The sequence below is a fragment of the Bradysia coprophila genome, unplaced genomic scaffold, assembly GCF_014529535.1.
Source record: "Bradysia coprophila strain Holo2 unplaced genomic scaffold, BU_Bcop_v1 contig_138, whole genome shotgun sequence".
Classification (NCBI taxonomy): domain Eukaryota; kingdom Metazoa; phylum Arthropoda; class Insecta; order Diptera; family Sciaridae; genus Bradysia; species Bradysia coprophila.
The window spans coordinates 3014576-3035248 of record NW_023503409.1 but is presented as its reverse complement, the minus strand read 5'-3'; the positions used below and the strand labels follow the sequence as shown (position 1 = coordinate 3035248).

Below are 20673 nucleotides of genomic sequence, written 5' to 3'. Positions count from 1 at the left end.
CTGACCTGAATACTCTCAATTTCTCTAAGACGATTTTAGAGCGCCGTTATTCTGCAATATTTTCAAAGGAACAATCTTTTATGATCGCTTCACGAATTGACAATTATGCCTTGACTATACGTTTATGGACTGTTCACTAGTTTAGGTCGATTGTCTGCTTTGTAGATCAGAAACGACAATTACACTGTTACAAATCGCTGGTAATAACGTCTATCTGACACCTTTCATTGTCTGCAATGATTTGTAGCTTGAATAATTCAATCTGCCTCACGACCTAGAGGAAGATATCAAATATTTTATTAATTGGAATGAGGAGTAACCGTTTTTCCGAATTATTAGTGAGTTAATTGATGCAATTATTTGGTCTTATTAGTACAGAACTGTTGTAGTGTTGTGAATATTAATTAAGAGTGTAACTTCTCTCGACCATTTGTTGCATATGAACGCCTACAATTTTAAATATTAAATCTCATCTGATGGTGCTAATTCACGACATTAGGATATCATGAGATCAAAAATGTTTGCTAAATATTTGTTAATATTCGCTCATTGAAGTCCTTCTACTATTATAGCAGTTGAGTTTGTGCGGGTATCTAAAATCTAAACAAGTGACGCAATTGATATTCGAAAATTTTCATTTAAAAATAAAAGCCTTGAACGTGAACAGAACACCCATGTTCACAATTCTCGAGTAAAATAAATTATGAACAACATTTTACACCGATTATGTCTGTAAGAGTTTTTGTCTTTTTAATTTTAGGTCAATGTGTGATAGGTGAGACCTATTACCATCTGAAATAATTTGAAATTTTAAATGAAAATAACCAGAACTGTTGACTTTGTCGATTCAGTATCAATTGAGCATTCCTTCGATCAAGTTCTATAAATTTAAAAATATTCATTTCTGTTAATCATTCAGCATGATTCGAAATTCGGCAAAGGCTATCGAAGGAGTTCTAATATTTCTTAAAATTTGCGGTCTTTGGCCGAAATACCGATACTACCTTCCATACACTATCTATGCGATCATCTTTCAAATAATTTTCACTTTCATTTACACCAGCTTCAAATTGATAAATTTCTACTTTCTAACCGAAGTCAGTCTTATCACTAAAGAACTGTTCATTTGTCTGAGTGAAGTAGCACTGTTCGCCAAAGCAATCAATTTCGCTTTTTACAATACAGAATTACATCAAATGCTGGTTGATATCAAAGAATTTAAATTTATAAACTCCGTGGAAATGGAATTGTACCAAAGAAGACAATTATTATTTACCAGAATTCTGAACTTTCAGTTATTGATGGCTGGATTGTCCGTATTCTTCTCTTGTGTATCGCCTTACTTTTTATCGGAGCCATCACTACCGTAAAAATTGTTTAAAATTATTCAATTGAAAAGAAAAATCAAAGAAATCAAATCGATTCCAGATATCCCGGTTGGTATCCGATTGATTGGCGAAACGATACAACTTCTTATTTTGTGGTTTTCATTTACCAATTCATTGGAATAATTTTTGTGTCGCATTCAATTATATTAATGGAAGCATACGCTATGTACTTGATGATCGTAGCTGGTTCCCATTTGGATATTCTGGCAAATAGATTAGAGACGCTAGGACACAAGATGACCGCTATCGATATTTTTGAAATTAAACGGTCATTTCGGATTGATTGCATACAAACGTATACGAAGATTGCAAGGTTTGGTTAATTTCGAGGAAAATAACTCTTCTCACATTAATGACTCCATGTTCAATCTGTTCTTACTATTCAAAGATTTCAAAATTTAATCGAGAGGATCTTTTCCATTCCCATTTTTATTCAGTTTCTCATCAGTGGTGCAATTTTGTGTGTCACGGTATTCCAAATTGTTACGGTAATTTGATAAGTTCGTTTACCAGTTCCTCTAAAAAAAACACAATTTCCTTCAGATGGATCCTGGAAAGGATATTGCAAATTTAATTTTCTATTTATGCTACTGTGCCACTATTTGCATGGAAATATTTTTGCCGTGCTATTTTGGTACGGAACTAATGCTGAAAAACAATAATCTAACAACAGCTGCCTATTCATCGAATTGGACCGAATTTCCCATTTATCTACAGAAATTGCTCGTTGTATTTATGGAATTTACAAAGAAACCTAGAATTCTGCTCAGTGGAAAATTGTTTAGCTTGTCTTTAAACAGTTTTTTGGTGGTAAGAATGTTTTTCATTCAGAAATTTACTGCATTTCATATCTCCAAATATGTTACAGGTGTTGAATCGAACGTACAGTTTGTTTGCTGTTCTAAAAAATCTTTTTAAATAAATGTTATCACATTGTAAGTGTTGTTGTTGCTTGTAAAAACTGAGAATAATAAAGCGAGTTGTCTAAATACACAAATTTCCAAGATTTTTACGATTTTATGAAACCAGTTTTTCCAACAAAAAGTTTTGTTTTTATCTTTCTAATCCAGAAAGTAAATACACGGCTGTGACAAATTTCTGTAACTGTTTCCACAAGTGAATTCATATTAAATTAAAAATCGTTCTGGTTCACACACAAAAGTAAACACTGTGAAATTGTGACCAACCGAATATTTCGCACTAAAATTTTATCGGATCAATATTGGGATTTGTAAATTGTTTGTGGTTCGTGTTATGAGACTGCAGTGTTTTACATGAAATTTCGACAAAACACATTAAAATTATTTATTCTATTCGCTACCTATTGAATGTAGCTTTCTTAATGATTCACTAAACGCCTAACGACCTTCGGATATAAAGATGATGAGATGATACTGACAATTAAAATAGTTGCGTTTGTAGTTAAGTAATTTCATTGAACAAACATATCTATCGATTTGAGTTGAATAAATTTGCTTGTTTACGCTTACTCATCGCAAAACAGATAATTAAAATGCATTTTTTTTTGCTTCGACTTGAAATCCCTCGATTCCAAGGTATCAATACAAAATATATTAACAAGCGGTGATGTTATCAAATTTTCGAAGGCATGCCAATAAGATGAATCTAGTGAGTGAACTGTTTATTACTATTTTTAGGTTCGTGATGACATGATTAAGAAGCCATTCTAAAGCCAAACATTAATGTTGATTTATAGGTTAATACTTGTCACAATTACATTACAATTGAAAATGTGTTTCGAAAGTCTGAATTTGAATCAATAGATAAAAAGTTCATTAAATTCCGAAAATGGCATTTGACGTAGCTGAACATTTCTGTAAAACGATCAGTTAAATTTTTTACAATTTCAATGATGGAACAAATAATCAAATCAATTATTAAACACACAAAAAAACTCCGTCTCCACTGGATATTAAAATCTTATTCACATTGACATTATGTGTGCGAGATCACATCGTGATCTTTGACTTATTGATCGAATAGTTCAATAGACAAATATACATTTTTAGATATATCATAGACAAATGGTCCCTCTGTGTACTTAAATTATTTCGCTTTTATTTTAGACTTTCTATACCAGCTCTTAAAGCGGAATTTACGCCGATCATAATTTATTTAATTGCAAGGAATTGATTGATAGAATTGCCAAATCAGAACACTTGAACTATACAGCGAAAGTGATCCATTGAAAAATGGAATTTTGGCTCTTGATTTCAAGAGAGAAAAAAAAAACCGACACTAAATCGAATTTATTTGAATTGTAATCAGTACACTTTTATTACACCATAAATCTGTTGCCGTCACTCTTCACAATGAAATTAAATTTTATTGCAGAAAATGAATTGGTTCAGTGTTGCCTACAATGGAAAATAACAATCCATCGTCTCATAATTGACATAATACTGTGTTGAATTGATATTGTTTTAAATTAAACGGCATAATAGAATAGATTTTCAGTGCATTCATTCGAGTCGTTGTGTTTCGTTTTCCGTACTCTTCAAATAAAACAATTTTTTCTTATAAAATGGTTTCTTTTCCAAAACCAGAAACATTTTAATTAAAAATATTATTTCTCAAGAATTGATGATTGTATATTACTGCATAACAACACAAAGAAAACATTTAATACTTTTAATTTCAAAATAAACCCATCCGATCGACAAAAAAAACCAATGGCAGGCATCACGATCAACAAACCAAAAATAGAATTAACATACAACAACAAAAAAAAGTTTTCATTTTAACTATAAGTTTCTATCAATTCTTGAATGGAACATTGTTGACGGAAAGGCAAACTATTCAATTTGATTTTCGTTATTTCGTCTATTTATAATACATTTCTAGTGCACAGTACATGAGATCTGCCCATCCGTTTGTAACACTTTATAGTTCAGTTTTCAATTATTTATATCTGATATGTGATCACGATCAGATTGATGGCGAATTTGAACGTATTGCAGGAAAATTAATTCTATTTCAAGGAATCATACAATGAGATAAATTTCATTTTCGCTACTGGTGTGCAATGGAAAATAAATGTTGGCATTCGACTAGCTCTTGCTCTCATGTCTGACTAGTCATTTTCATTAAAATAGTCTGATGTTCAGTTGTCTTTTCCGTCAACACTTTCACAGAAAATGAAACAAAAAAAAAACGTCCGAATCTATTTGTTTAACTGTCCGAGTGAATTTTTATTTTTATTTCGAATGTTCATTTGGAATTCTTGCAGCGTCGCTAAATATATATATCTCACTGTGATTAGTTAAAATAAAAACGAACTGCCTGCATGCACTTTCATCAAAACGCATATAAATTGTGACGATGAACTCAAATTCTGTGATCGCTGTCCGGATGTTACAATTTCACAGCACAATGCTCTCAAGAGTGACAAATCTAATGCTCTAATTAAGAATGTAATATCGTTAACTCGATGCTTTCTCTGCGTAAAATTAGTAGTTTTCTTTGATTGATTTACAAAGTGACAGAATTTTTCTAAAATGTTTATGGCCCGTACAAATGAGTCAGTAAAAAATAAATGAATCGAAAGTTGTAGAGCGACTTAATTGTTTTCCTAAAAAATATTTATTTGAAGACGAACGTTGTTTTAAAAATCTCGAAATGTTAGTTCTATCGGCCACATGTGAAAATTGGATTCTTCTTTCTGCATCAAAGTTATAGGTCTAGTCTCCAGGAATTTGCTGGGTTGTTTAAAATAAAATTGTTTGTTGTAAGAAACCGTTGATATAAATAAATACGAGAAAGATGTGCAGTGCTTAGATGTTGCTAAAGATGGTGAATTCCTTCCCAAACAATGCAAACCATGTTTTGTATTGCTATTTCTAACTTTTAATATGTCTATAGCTCTATTACTCTATACGTATACTCTTACAGATCGTTTACGCAATCTCCAAATACCACATTAGGACAGGAGAAAAAAGAATTCAATCGTTTCACCTCTGATGCACGAAATAAACGCTCAAAGTTCATAAACAAATATACAATGTGAACAGCATTTCAATTCAATCAACTTCCTTCATTCACTTGCAGTCAATTTTTCTTTCGTTTTGTTTATAGACATAAGAAATTCCAATGATTTAATTACGTTTTATTATCAACAATCACCATGTGAAACTATCACCCAAAAAAAATAAATTATGAAACAAGAACAACAAATTTTATTTATGAATTCTTGTCGCTTTAAAACCGCACATACATTTCAATCTGTACATAAAACACCATTAAATTGACCATAAATTACTGTGATCAAATTAATATTTAAAAAAAACGAAAGAAAATAATTAAAAAAAATATTTTATTAAATGTTTTGGAATTCGTAATGACAATGACCCTGACTGTTTTCGTACAGCGTTGGAGAGAATTTAAATAAAATTTTGTTTTCTGAAAGCATTCGCATAAAGAGGTTTGGCGCATTATACACTTAAATGAAGTGTGTACGAGTATAATATTGGTATCCGTTGATTCGATCATTCGTTGTTGAACATTTTATGAGATTATACATATGTATACATATCATCAAAACACTTTCGCCTTTCACGTATTATGGAAATAAAGTTTTGCGGTTTCTTAAGAGACAAAATTTTATGCCCATGTAACATAAGAAAATTTATTAATTTTTCCTCGTACATGTTGTTAAAATTACTGGTTTTTATCGCAACGTTAATTATTAATGAAGTAATAATATTAATTGTTAGAGTGACATTTTTACGTACTTGATGTGGTTTTATTCTTGTTATAATGGTTTTATCGGTATATATACACCATGTACAACTGCATATACGACGAGAAAAGAGTTATACCTCGAAACATAACTTTTTTCTACGATGATAGACCACAATGTTATACATTTTCCTCAATTGCCTCAGGCCACGCAAACCATTAATCTCATACTTCTAAGTGGATTTGTCATTTCGGATAATTTGAAGTGTGATGTATCTAAAAGCATTGAACGAGTACGTCGTTCAACACGGCTAGTGACGTTACATATTTACTTAAATTATTTTCATAAATGATCTTCCAATATTTTGGGAATTTCGAAGAATAAGTCTAATAATGCATGAAACACAATTCGGCCTTTAGAGGATTCGTTTTGCTTTTGCTAACTTATATCTTCCTTTTTTTTTTTTTTTTTAATTCATTTATTTTATCATTCCTTTATTATAATGTGGGGAATACTATAAGTATATGCGAAACAATCATAAATTAATCTTACAGATAAATACAAATACATTTTCATCGAAAACTTGGTCTAAGAAATTTTAGTTCAGCGATTAGAAATCAAATCTTTGTCTAAGCGTTAGGCTATATCACAGAGTCAGATAAATAAATAAGTTCAAATTGCACATCTCAATTCAAGTAAAAGTAAGGCGATATCACATTATAATCACTGGCATCTTTCATCACTTCGATCTTCAACTTAGACCTGAAAGTTTTTATACACTTCAAACTTCGAAGGTTATTACAGAGGCTGTTGTATTCATGCGTGGCTTGTTTCAAGATTGGATGATAGTCGGGGCATCTTAAGTTGTCCGCATAGCGAGTATGATGGGAATGAACATCGCGATTGTGTCGAATTGTGAAATTGTGCTTAGTTAGTCCATTCACGATCTTGTGGAGTTGAGCCACCCTTTCGACGACAGCAAGTTTTTCAACAGGTAGAAAACTCATTGAGTAAAGATACGTTGACCGCGTCAGATGTGGTAAACGATACAGCGCCTTAATGCAACGATTCTGTAGTCTCTGCAGCCGATTCAATTTTGCTTTGGATCCGGCACTATATATCGGCAGCATATATGCAATGTGGCTCTGTACATACGCGAAGTAAAGTTGTTTTCGCTTTTCAATAGGGACATATTTGCCTCTTTTCCACATCAGTGGGATAAACGGACGTATCATTTTCATCACATGATCGATGTGCTGCTTAAATGACAGATTCCTTGCTTAGTAATCACCCAGATATAACCTGAAATGAATTCAGATTGTAATTTTTCGTACTTCCTATCGAAGCCTCTCTTGGAATTTTTATGAAAAATTTCATGAACATCTAGAAAAAAAGAAATTGGAGAAATTCAAGAAAATTTTCAAGATCCTCGAGACGTTTCTCTCCTAAACTGAATCTTGACCATTGAAATCGACCCGTATTCCGCTAGTATTTACTTTTCCCTGTGACAGAATTTAGCTGGGTCGTTTACCCTTCGATAATTCACTACAATTTTCTATAATAAATTCGCTGAAATTTCGATTCGACGTTGCCATAGAAATGATTAGAAATGCATAACTCAACCACATTTTAATTTCATTTTTGATGTGATTTGACTTGATTTGACTCGAGGTACAATCACGGTGTCAACCTGAGAAAATTGAATTAATGTTAGCTTGTGTTTTTAATAAGCTCAATTTATAGCGTGATCTCAGGTAATTTACGTCGTTGTTGATGTTCGTTTTTTTTTTTGCAGTGTAGGATTTGTGTTCGTAAGTGATCATAATAAGCTGACTGAATTATAATTTGTTATAATTTATAAAGAGGTTTTTTATCTAATTTAGCTATGCTACATTGAAAAGGTATTAGAAAGATAAGAGTCTCGACTCTTTCATGCAATAATGTTTCATAATTTTTTGCTGTCGGTCGATTGTATTTGTACTTAAGTTTGAAGATTTCGGTCCGGAAAAGAATTTAAAACAAACAAAAAAAATGTACGAAATCGTTACTTTATTCTTAGAACTTTTTTTTTATTATTTTAATAGTCAGTTATGTCAGTTCAATTGCCTTTATTTACGCTTGTTCGTCCAAGTCAAAACAATGCGAGACCAATGTGGGACGGTAAACTGTTTGTTATTGTCGTGTTCGAAACTAGGTTGAATTTTGTCAGTTTAATTTGAAATTGTCAAAATTTACAGCGTGAGAGCTATGAACGTTAAGTTAGCACTCCTGGCACACCAATTGTTTTTGTTTTTTTTTACAGAAACGAATCAAATTCAAATTGTGTTTCAATGATCATGGAAATGAGGTCGAAAGCAGACCTGATAATAACAGTAATTTACTAAACGTTTGATCGTTTTTAAGTCTAGATCAAGACTCAAGTCTTCAATCACTTATAAGAAGAGGAGTCGTTTTGGTACTTTGTTGGCATTGATTTCTATCTTCTAAAGGAATGTAATACACTATCAAGTATTTGAATATTAGCTAGAGCAAACTTAATTGAATTAGATTTACTTCAGCAAAGATTGAAAATATGAAATAGCAAACGATCATAAAATGAAATTTGATATACAGGCCATGCCATATCATTAAAGCAGATTGCTTTCCTCAAAAAAAGTATGTAATAAAAGCATGTCATCTGGAAAAAATTAAATAAATCAGACGAACATTTTACTGTACTGAAATTACATAAAGTATTGTATACTAATACCACTCTCGTCAATAAAAATTTCTTTACGGGAATGATTTAAACGAAGACAAGCTAGGAAACAGCAACAAAGCTGAAAGATTCGTCACACTCGGTTAAAATTTGTTTTACGTTTTAATTACCCCCAACGCAATTAAAATGCAGGAATGTTTAACAGCAACAAAAAAAATCATTTACGTACCAGCAGGTGTTTCTGTTTCTTCAACGTATTCGATAAAAAATGTGACTTATTTTACAACACAAAAAAGTGCTTCCATAGTATTGTCCAACTAACTGAACTGGTATTGCTGTAGAAATTCGTTTAAAGATATGAAGCAGTGCAAAAGAAAAAAAAATGTCAAAGGAGAATTTCTTCACAACTGACCTTTCCGTAACAGATGTAGAAAGTGAGATGTTTTCATGATATCGACTAGGATATTGAATTAACCATTTATAATGTATACACTTACACAGACCGTTATTCGAACACTGAATAGTAGATAAACAAACACATGAGGTAAACTCCAAGTAGTCCTCATCTTTGCTCAAAACAGAAACAACTGGTAGCCAACATATTCAAAAAATAAAAATAAAATTCCATCTCAAAAACGTTTTCATCTTATTTTCTGTAATGCTTTTCCTATGATTGAAAAGTTACATCAACACGGACAGAATGTTTGACTGGCGTCACTTATTTTATTGAATACGCAACGTCAATGACACATCTGCCCAAAATTCGAACACATGAAGCACATCTGCAAACAACGAACTAAAGGCAACATTTTAATCAATTGCTCATTACTTAAATAACAAACTTGTACGCAATCATTATTCATTCATATCGTTCAATAAACAATAGTATGATCAGTTAACAGCAATACGTAGCCTTCGCTCACGTGTGCTGTATCTGACGTTGGAATAGAAATATGTTTTTCATCACAGATTTTATATTAGATCTGGTGGTAGAGAACATTGTAAACAAAGTTTGTAGTTCGGATTGTGATGCGATTCAATGATAATATTCTTCACGCAAGGTCGTGTTGAATAAACGTGTGTCTAGTCTAAACACGGAAGGTCACTATTGTACAATATTATCAGGGAAATGAGTTTGTCTTCTAGTTTAATGGATGTCAGTTTACTGAGTGTCAGGGGTCTTTTTGTCATCTAATTGATGACGATTATTTTTAGAAATCATTCACAAAGTACGGACTTGCAAACTTTGATCCCCTTCCTCATAACGTGCAAAAATGTCTGGACAATTATTTGAAAATGAATGAAGCGCACGCTTTGTTCTCTGAAACCCCTTCCCCCTAATGAGCGTGCGTACTTTGTGAATCAGCCTGAAATAAAATTTGTTAATTTACGTATAGAAATTGATAATTTGGTTGCCTTTTCTTAAAATGTTTATTATGTGTGTGAAAATTGCAATTAACGAATTTCTTTTCTTTTTTATTTCAGGTAAGCTCTTTCACATCTTTTGCTGCTGCATAATTTACGTGTTCCGCAAAATGATTCAAAATATTCAAAAATTAGATCCATTCCTTTTCGTAAGTATATGCATAACATTTGTCGGTTTTTAGTTTATATTTACACGATCAGAATGAAGTGGTTTGGTTTCACATACAATATTTTGAATTAAAATTCAGAATTCAGAAGTTTATCATATATGTTTTCGTATAATTACAGACTTTCTTTTCCATTATAATTCAAATTTGTGGCTTTTTTCGCCAAAGAACTTTCTTCACAAAACGGAAATAAATGTTAAAACTTATGGTTTTGTTTTATTTCGCATTTTTTTGGTTATTATTTTGTTTCTTCTTCTCAGTTTTTTTTTACCAAAAAAAATCGTAATTGTCGGTCTTGTAAACACCAAAAAAATTCATTCGAATTTATTTACTGTAAACGAAGAAAAATAGTAGGTTTTCAGAACAATGACAGAAATGTTGTTTATTGAAAAAACATTGTTTTACTTATGTACTTTATTAAATTTGTAACACTTACCGGTCGAGAAACAATGCAAGCGTTTGTGTGAAGCTGAAAAAAAGTTAAACCCAAAACCGACATTTGTAATTCTACATGGACGCTAATAAAGCGTTAGCTTTTTTTAATAAATTATGCTGAGTCTGTTTCTTTGTATCGTTGTTGTTTTTTGTCTCGTACATAATATGTATTATACAAAGTGAGATCAAATGTACGGATAATGCCTTTCCAGAATATCATAATTATTAAATTCCTCTCATAATATTATCCAACCTCCCATTGAAAAAAAACGACCGTAGAGGTAGTCTTTTTCTTCCATATCTGCCTTGATGGTATACGTTGTGCGTATAAATCGCTTAATCGGAATTTGATCACTAATAACCAAGACAAATCATGTCTGGTCGTTTATCAATCTTCTTCTTTATTAAATTCACAAAACTTTGTTGCGAATCGGATGTTGTACTACATCAGGCATACATGTGAAATTTATCAGAAGAAGTTCAATCACCCGTTTATGATCGATAAATGTTTTTTTGGAGGTGATCGTGTGTCGAATTGAGGACTTAAATGAATCACAATTAAAATTTGAATTCAAAACTGTGTGGGATCGTGTTGAAAATGGTCAAAGTATATATCTGCACCCATTTTCTTACCTATCGCTCAAAGGACATTCAAAGAATTACATAGTACTTATAAGTACACTCAAGACCATCGTGATAGTATAATAATGTGTTAATTTTTCCCGAGTTCGATTTCCCTTTAAATTGTAATCAACGTGTCAGATAATTACTGCAGCGCATATAGTACGTCGTAAATTCACAACTCTACAGAAATAATAGTCTGGGATTCCTATTTCGTGACACAGACACGCAACTGTTGAACTCTTACTCTCGAGGCTTCCTAACGATAAATCATGTTTCGGCCAGTGGTTACTAATGAAAATGACCGGGTCATATTTTGAGAAATACAAGTATTTCACGATAACTGCAGACTAGCATATGAAGCATTCCATTACCTATCTCGTGACTAGCGAAACTTCAAAGAAAAACAGCTCAAAATCTGTTATCTTAGAGCATCTTCGATTCTCTAGCTTCAAGCTGTTTTAACACAAAATTACGTTCATCACACGACAGGTCATGGAATGCGCCGTACAAAGCTAATACTATATTGACTAATTTCAAATTCAGACACTGACAATATCACGGTTTCTTTTCAGAAATCTAATTTTAATATTAATTCTAAAAATATCGTAAAGAACAACAAAAAATTACTTAAAGCGCGTTGTGAAAGGAGAAATACCGTCTCTATGCGTGTCTGTTGAAACACCCACATCCCACATTTATGCTCAACTTAACCTATATTCACAAAATGTAGACCCGATTTGAAATGTCTTAATTGAAAACATAAATGTTGAATCTTAAAAACTCAACGAACCGAATAGAAAAAATAATAATAAAAATACTCAAAGATGCATGCAACATATTCATACATATGACCGCGCTCAATTAACATTTTGAATAATTTTTGAGAAAATTTTTGTATCCGAAACTGTTAATAAATTATTCTTTTGAATGTTTCGTTTTATTCATTCATATATTTTCTCCTTCTTCTCAATTCATAATATTCATTCAGATAACATTTGAATCATAATTATAAATAGTTTCGACTGCAAGAATTATGAGATGTTATTTAATCTATTTTCACTTGAAGATTGAACGCGTTTTTTGTGCCTCTATTGTGCAAACATGTTAAAATAGTAAATCTGCACATTTTTTAGCTTTTAGTTCGTATGCTTCAAGTTATTTCGAAATTTATTTAATTAAATCAAATTTCTGAAGCGAAAACGGTGTTTAATTCAAGTCAAATACTTCAATTAATAACAAAAGGTTTTACCGCAGCAATAGTTAAAGTTAGAATCTATTTCATTCCCAATTTTCTCTAAAGTTTGTCTCTATAAGCGTTGAAAATCTAACACAATCGGAAGAAAGTGAAAGCAACATAATATTTGACGAGTGATTTACGTTTAACGTAAAAATTAACAAATAAGGGACTAGATTTTTTCTTAATTTTTGGATTCGCACCCACGACTAGTTACGAAATGTTTAAACCTTATAATCAAGTCCTTTATCTGAAAATCGAAATATGCATACCATAAATCATCCACAACTAACACACGCCACAATATATAACGAAATTTCATAGCTAATTGTCAATTATAATCAATCTCACCACAATTTCTGCATAAGCCCTTCCTTCAACACCTTCGGGAACTTTTTAGCCCCGTACGAAGTACTGGGGGCTTATAAGATTAATATGCCGTTTGTAACACGTCGAATTGGAAGCAGACAGTAAGGGCAAAGCATTTGGTTATGTTCATAGATGACGAATCCGCAATAAAAAAAAATGTCCGTCCGTCCGTCCGTCCGTCCGTCCGTCCGTCTGTGACCCCTCTAGCTTGAGCAAATCACAACCTTTTTTCAAAATTCTTTTTTTCCCCGATTGGTATCGACAAAAGTAGGGTCAAGTTCGAAAATGGGCATGGTGGGGTCGGCCCTTCCAGAGCTAGGGCCCTATAGGTGTTTTTCAGTCTTTCGACGATATTTACCGAAATACGCACGCAATAGCTGCTTGTGATATATCAAATGAAAGGTATTGACGAGTAGAACAAAGTTGCTGAACATTGTTTTTGTGTAGGATGCAACGCGAGCTTGTTGGGAGGGCTCAAAGGTCGTTACTCGGCCCTAAGTGTTTTTTCCACATAAATCGAGTAAATCTCATCCGATTTTGCCAAATTTAGTTTTTATGGAAAGTAATTGAATACCGAAAAGAACGTGTCGAAAAAAGTTTCAAATTTGGGCCCTTGGACTAAGGCCGCTACTCGGCCCTAAGTGTTTTTTGCACATAAATCGAGTAAATCTCATCCGATTTTGCTAGATTTTGTTTTATTTGAGAGATAATTGAATGCCGAATAGAATGATGGCAAAAAAAGTTTCAAATTTGGGCCCTTGGACTAAGGCCGCTACTCGGCCCTAAGTGTTTTTTGCACATAAATCGAGTAAATCTCATCCGATTTTGCTAGATTTAGTTTTTTATGGAAGGTAATTGAATACCGAAAAGAACGTGGCGAAAAAAGTTTCAAATTTGGGCCCTTGGACTAAGGCCGCTACTCGGCCCTAAGTGTTTTTTGCACATAAATCGAGTAAATCTCATCTGATTTTGCTACTTTTTGTTTCATTTGAGAGATAATTGAATACCCAATAGAAAGTTGGCAAAAAATTTTGGGTTTCTAAAATAATATCGTAAATTGTTGGTTTTATTTGAGAGGTACTTCGTACGGGCTTTCGTAATTGCGCTCTGCGCAATTTTAAAAATGAACACTTTCAGTAAATTTGACCATGCCCAACTTGACTTGCATTTTGGTAACAGACGCATTAGAGGGTTGTAGACGTATTAGGGTTCCGGGCGTATTACGGCTACGGACGTATTATGGTTACGGACGAAATAGGATTACGGGTCGTACGGGGCTAAGTCGCAGCAAACGCTCCTACTGTTCTGATGCCTTGTTTTTAATTCATTTTATTGTCACTCCTCAGTCTGGGCATGTAGAGTACGAATTATAATATACAACTCGAGGTTTTCATGCGATTGTTCGGATTCGCCTCGTATCTATATTTTAAATGTTCGCAAGATAGCTTTACTCTTGTCACTCTTCCTTCCTGGTTACATAACCAATTACCAAGCGAATAATTTTGTCGCATTCGGTCGTCCGTAGTATATTTAACGACAAAATGGTGCAAATATAGTACATATTAACTCTTTGGTTATGGTGTGATGATGTTTGAATCACTAAAGCAAATTAGCATGAAGAGAAAAAAAGTTATTCAATATTTGAAATGACCAAAATAAAAAGTCAATAATTGAAAATAATAATTTGAAAAGACGTTTTTCTCGTGTTACTCATATCATTGGCAAAAATTTGCATTTTTGAGTAAAAAATTGTCAAGAGTGTACGCCATGGAAAAGTTGTTTGTAAACACCAGAGACCAAGATACATGAAAAGAAACAATCCATAAATTATTTTTTTATTATTTTAATACCTACCGTTATGATATATACCGCGCGCTATTGAAATAAAAGTGAAAAAAATATTTAAAATGTAAAATTAATAGTATCGACTGTAGTGCGGTCTTCCGATAAATGCTTTGAATAATAATAGATAGCCCAATAAATAATAAAATTTCTAAATTTGCTGTCAGTTTTATCTTTTAATATTCAAATCAGAGCCAAAAAATCATTTGCATCGGACAATATAAACTGAATTTTTTCTGTTTTATAACAAAAAAAATGTTTAAAATCCGCTTTGATTTGCAGAATTTCACCATTTTCTGATTCGGTTATTTTTTTGCATGAATTTTGTTCCTCATAAATTATAAAGTGAATTGAAAGAAATTGGAGAAAATGAAAAGGAAAAGTTTTTCAAATTTTGTAATTTTATTGATAGAAATGTCGTTTGTCCTTTTACGTAAGCCACCCAGAAGTTTCAGTTATGGCTTTCAATAATTTTATTGTTTGGCGATGAACATTAGATAACGATCCAATCTGTAACAATATGGGATTATTGATTGTGAATCCTTGAGTATAGTTTGTACATTTCACAAACAACTTTTTGTAATTTTTGCAACTTTTTTTTTGGCGAACATCAAATTTCGATTTGTGTTTCGTCGGTCTACTTTAAAAGTTCTCTTTTAACATACACCAAATGTATTTTATCTCGTAATTGTATTTGTTTTAAATGAAATGCCATTTTAGTGCAAAATATTTTTGTGCCTGTAAACTGAACACAAACCACACAGCGCAACCACCATCATTTTTTTAAAATATATTTTTAATTTTTTTTTTATTGAAACAAGTGTGTTTGTTGCTAGGAATACAATTTAATGTCTAAAATAAATTTCCAGTAATGCGATCCACTTCCGCTTTAAGTGACGTGTCATTGAATATGCAAAGAACGCACACCTTTGCGACCAGCAATTCTGTTTTGAATTTAAACCGATATTGTTTCCGTTTGTAAATTGTTACATCTTTTTTTATTGTTCATGCTCAAATTGATTTACATAACTTTTTCACTAAACTTTCGGTGGTTTTAATAAACGACAAAAGAAACAGTCCAACTCAGCTCCTAGAAACATAATTTATTTGACCAAATTCAAGGCTCTTATGCACTATGATATTTACAATTTGTTATGATTATGGGCGTTCCAGTCAATTATCGAAAAAATATACAAATTGAAAAATTCGCTTTCAGTACTACTATTCAAATTACTTGCAATTTATTTTCGTTCTGTAGAATCGTAAATTCAGTTTGAATTTTGCTTATTCATCTCAAATATACACTCGAACATTTTTGCAACATCACACAGCACAATTTTGCGCTAGAATCAGTTTCTTGTCGGGCTAGTTAAGAGTTTATTCATCAGAATAAAAACTATCATGTTCTACTCCAACGACCTTCAGGTATTTATCCAATTTATTGTTGTCACAACAGGCTAAAACTAATTTACAAAATTGTGGGGCTGAACCGAGTTTAAATTTGCCGGCAATGTTTACGGAAATCATTTTTTTTAGGTAGAAGGTCGGCGAAAAGTTTGCTTGTTTTGTCGAAACAAGACGAACGGAATCCTACGCATCCTATAAACAAAAATAAGTTCAACATAAAATTAACCTTTTGTTGCGCTCAGTAACATTTACAATGAACTGAACGTATAGATGACTGTAACTAATTCAACAAAAATAAATAATTCAGCATTCAATTTGCTCCAAAATGAGTATAATTTCCATGCAAATAAACAATATATTCAGAGATGTATTGAGCGTACATCATCGATAAATAACAAAGAGAAAAATATTTTTTTTTAAATATTGGAAAACAATAAATATATAAAGAAAGCGGTCGCTTGAATTTGCACTACGTACGTATGTATGTATACATTGTTTACCGATCATCTTGCAATTTATGAATAAATTGAATAATTTGTTTCAATTCTTAAGTTGGTTGTATTCGTCAAGGACGCTCGATTGTATATAATTAATTTATTTATATTTTCATTTCGTATATATCTCTGAGTACAAATTACCCTAATTATGGTTCTTGCATTCCAAACCTATTATTTTCCGACGAGAAAATACACTTTTTATTGTTTTTAAGAAAAATATTTTTTTTTCATTTTCTGGCTTTGTTTGATTTGTGATTTTATATCGTAGAAAATAATTGGATATGATGGATGGGATGATAGATAGCAAATAGCATTACTTATTATGCATGCAAAGGTATTTTTATTTAAAGAATTCTGCACAAAATATTTCTGTAGAATTTTAACTGCGTGTTCCATTCTGGAAGAAAAACCATTTAGACTTATCGTTTCTCTTGCCTATTATCGAAGTAAGTTTTAATTGGAACTTGCCACGAAACCGAAATTCTGTTGCAACATAACAAGATTCGTTCGCATTAAAGTTTACGTTATCCCAATGAAGTCGATAGTCTATCTTCGGTTTCTATTAATTCCTCTTCGAATAAAATAAAAAATTACGTTCAATCTTAGGCTTTTTATATCGTGCGGATATTCAACAGTACTAAACTAAACGTTACGTCACGTCTACAAGATTCTACATTAAAGGTTTTTTTTTGTCTGATAACCTGCACTGGTTTCAATTTTTTTTACTAATTTCTTTATTTTCAAACCTTTTTTGAGCTCATCCCTAGCTTATCAAGTGGAAATTTATTTTGCCGCAATTGATAGAAAACTGTAAAATATCTGAATTCTGGACAGGTTTCATGTTATTCGTTGGATTTTGTTTGTTCTCGATTTATTGTTTAGTTTGTCTGCAACAAACTGCTACAAAGTACCTCGCAAAGTACTGCTTGCAATTCAATAATTTGTTTGCATTTTAGACTTTGCGCTGTGTTCCTCCTATCAGAATAACGAAAGGAATTTCTGTAAGTCATCAAGTCGAAAGAATGTTCGAACGGTCACACATCATACGATGTACGTACATAAGAATGAACGAAGAATAAAAAAAAACATAAATAAAATTCAAACATCCGCCTTCATAAACAATACTCAGATAACTATAGCAACGACACCAGTCAGCGGCCAATATAGCACACAGTTATATTATGCACAAAGTTCATTGATTTTCTATGCAAACATTTTTAAAATAACAAACAAAACATTTAATGGAAGTGAATCGCGATTTTATGCGCGATTTACCAGCTCGTATAGTGTGAAAAGTAACAACCAATGAACCATAACAATTACGATTTTCTTCATGAGTATTTTTATATTCCATTGTACGTGCTCGATTATGTGCTAATTTTTTTAAAACACATTTTATCTGATAGGAAAAACTCATGCATACTGTGAAAATTTCTTTTTTTTTATTTTGAAGAAAATAAGAAGTGATTTTAAGTGTGTCAGACTTTGATTTCAATATTGACTCTCACCACATTATATAAATTTTGTAAATTATATCGAGATTCACTCAGAATTTTGATTGCCTGAGTTCAACACAAATTTCATTTAAAAAAAAAATAGAAAATCAGTAGAAATTGCTCTGAGTACTGAAAGGGTCTTTATCAATGTAAAGCGAGTCACGAATGATCATCAAATGTATGATGTCTGGTGTAACATCAGTTTGATTCACAATCTTTTACTTCACTCTATACACATACTAAAAAAACATACATCAGCTGTGAATCGCAAATTATTTCGGTCTCTGTTGTCGACAACAGATGGGCTGAACGTTTCTAAGAAGCCTTTTTCCGTTCGAGGTGATTAAAATCCAAATATTATTTGTGAACGCCAAAAAAAACTTGTTTACGAAATAAACGACTCGCATGTGTTGGTAAAATTTACATTTCTTGCAAATGTTTATAGAAAAGATTCAACGTATCCACATAGCAGTAGAAAAAAGAAAAAGCCGGGTACGATTGTGGCATTTTTAATCTTTTTTAATTGAATTTTATTGTTTCCGGAAAAGTGTATAAAACGTACTATTAAAGTATTACTCATTTGTATTTCATGGCATATCATATGGAGGCATCTCTAAAACTTACTGGAATATGACATTCATACTAATTTTTATAAATTAACTTTTGCTGGTAAATATTGCGAGTGAGAGAGGTTGATTTGGCTGAAAATAATACAGGCACTGAGGTAGTGTGTTGGTGCTTCCTTTGTTGTACACTATAGCTTCAATGACTAATATCAACGCTAAAACAAATACCTCTTTGTTTGTCTTTATTAATAGAATGTTACTTCCAATCTTGAAGATATATGAGTGACACATTTCGCTTTAAATCGATAAGAAAGTCATCATAATACTTAAACGTTCCGTTTAGTAACTGAAGAGTGAATTTTCGAATTAAAATAGTGAAAATGGAGCAACGTTGCAAATTTAGGTTTCATATTATTTTACCAGAGAGTCTAATACATCACTATCACTCATCCACCTTGTCACATAAACGTCCCATGAGACCAATGGTCACCATTGAAATTTCCAACAAAACAAAATACCAATCAGATTTCTCTACTCAAACAACAAAGTCTTCGTAAAACAATCATCATCTTTCAAACACACACACTAAATCCCGTATTTACTGTAAAGTTTCTCCAAATTCATCGAACTTTATTCACCAAAACAAAAATCTAAATTCAAATGAGAGTAAGGTCGAGAGAAAAAAATCCACAAATTAACATTTACCGAAAAAAACATTTAGTGTGCCCTTAAACTTAAACTTCGTCGTTGAAAAATTATGCAAAATTATTCATTCAATAATAAACCGAAGATGAAATCAAAAGTTAACGCATCTTCTTCATGGTTATAATATTTCTCTCGCTTCGTGTCTTTCTTTATATTATGTGTATATTATACACAGACCAAAGCTGAGGTTAAGCTTACTTTTCAAATTAGTAATATAATAATTATGCGCATAGTTATTAGAAATTGATATAAAGAAGCTGAAGAAAGTTGCTTCTTGTTAATGTTAAATGTCATATGCATACACACAATGAACGTTTGGTCTTTTCGAGTTATTTTTTGTGAATTGTATATACCATACCTACAATGATGATCAAAATTTTAATTCTTTCCTTTGTTTTGTGATTAAAAAAAAACTTGCACTTTTTTTTTCTACCGAAGTGTTAATCGTTTTCTTTCGATGCGATGGTGTTTAAACTTTGGTATTTAACTGGTCTATCACACTCTCTCTCTCCCTCTGCTTTCTTTATCTGAATCGGCTTGTTTGACTTGTTTAATCTAACTTCATTCGTGCCAAAGTTAAAAGTCAAAAACAATTACAAATTTTACTAGTAAAACAATTTCAAATCTCTAATTATCGCTTCTAAGACACATTTACCGACAATTCGCTAAGCCGTACATTTCTGATTATACCCAGTCTAATATCATCGTAGGCAAAAAAAAATGTAATTACAGTTCCGCCATACTTGACGGTACATTTGTATAAAACAAATTTTAGGTGTGATACAATCGCGAAAACAATTCTATAATATGGCGGAGACGATATAATACGTGCGCACATAAATTTTCACATTGCTAACAAATTTGCATATTGTCAAACATGACTTTCCTAATACTTTCAAGTGGCATCACAAGTATCAATAAATCTTCATTAAAATTTCGTTTTGGCCGGTTGTGTTGTTGAAAAAAAAATCAACAGCACCACACAACCATTTTTTTATGGATAACATTCAACTTGAATGTCGAAAAACATAATATATGTCTAGCAATCAATATCATGGTATTTAAATTTATGTTCAGCCAGTTCAACTTACAAGTGCAATAAGTTTTGCGAGTCTGTGCCG

At 31.9% G+C, this 20673-nt stretch overlaps 2 protein-coding genes across 2 annotated transcripts in view; both read left to right on the top strand.

Annotated features, from left to right (window-relative positions):
- LOC119073435 (protein Shroom) overlaps nt 1-20673 on the top strand; it is a 102528-nt gene that overhangs the window by 69147 nt on the left and 12708 nt on the right. The gene's annotated exons all lie outside the window — the stretch shown is intronic.
- On the top strand, nt 1176-2380 carry LOC119073600 (odorant receptor 94b-like). The gene is made up of 5 exons (XM_037179173.1): nt 1176-1366; nt 1429-1701; nt 1777-1876; nt 1932-2198; nt 2257-2380. The coding sequence occupies exons 1-5, from the start codon at nt 1197-1199 to the stop codon at nt 2308-2310; spliced, it is 864 nt and encodes a 287-aa protein (XP_037035068.1). The 5' UTR covers nt 1176-1196; the 3' UTR covers nt 2311-2380.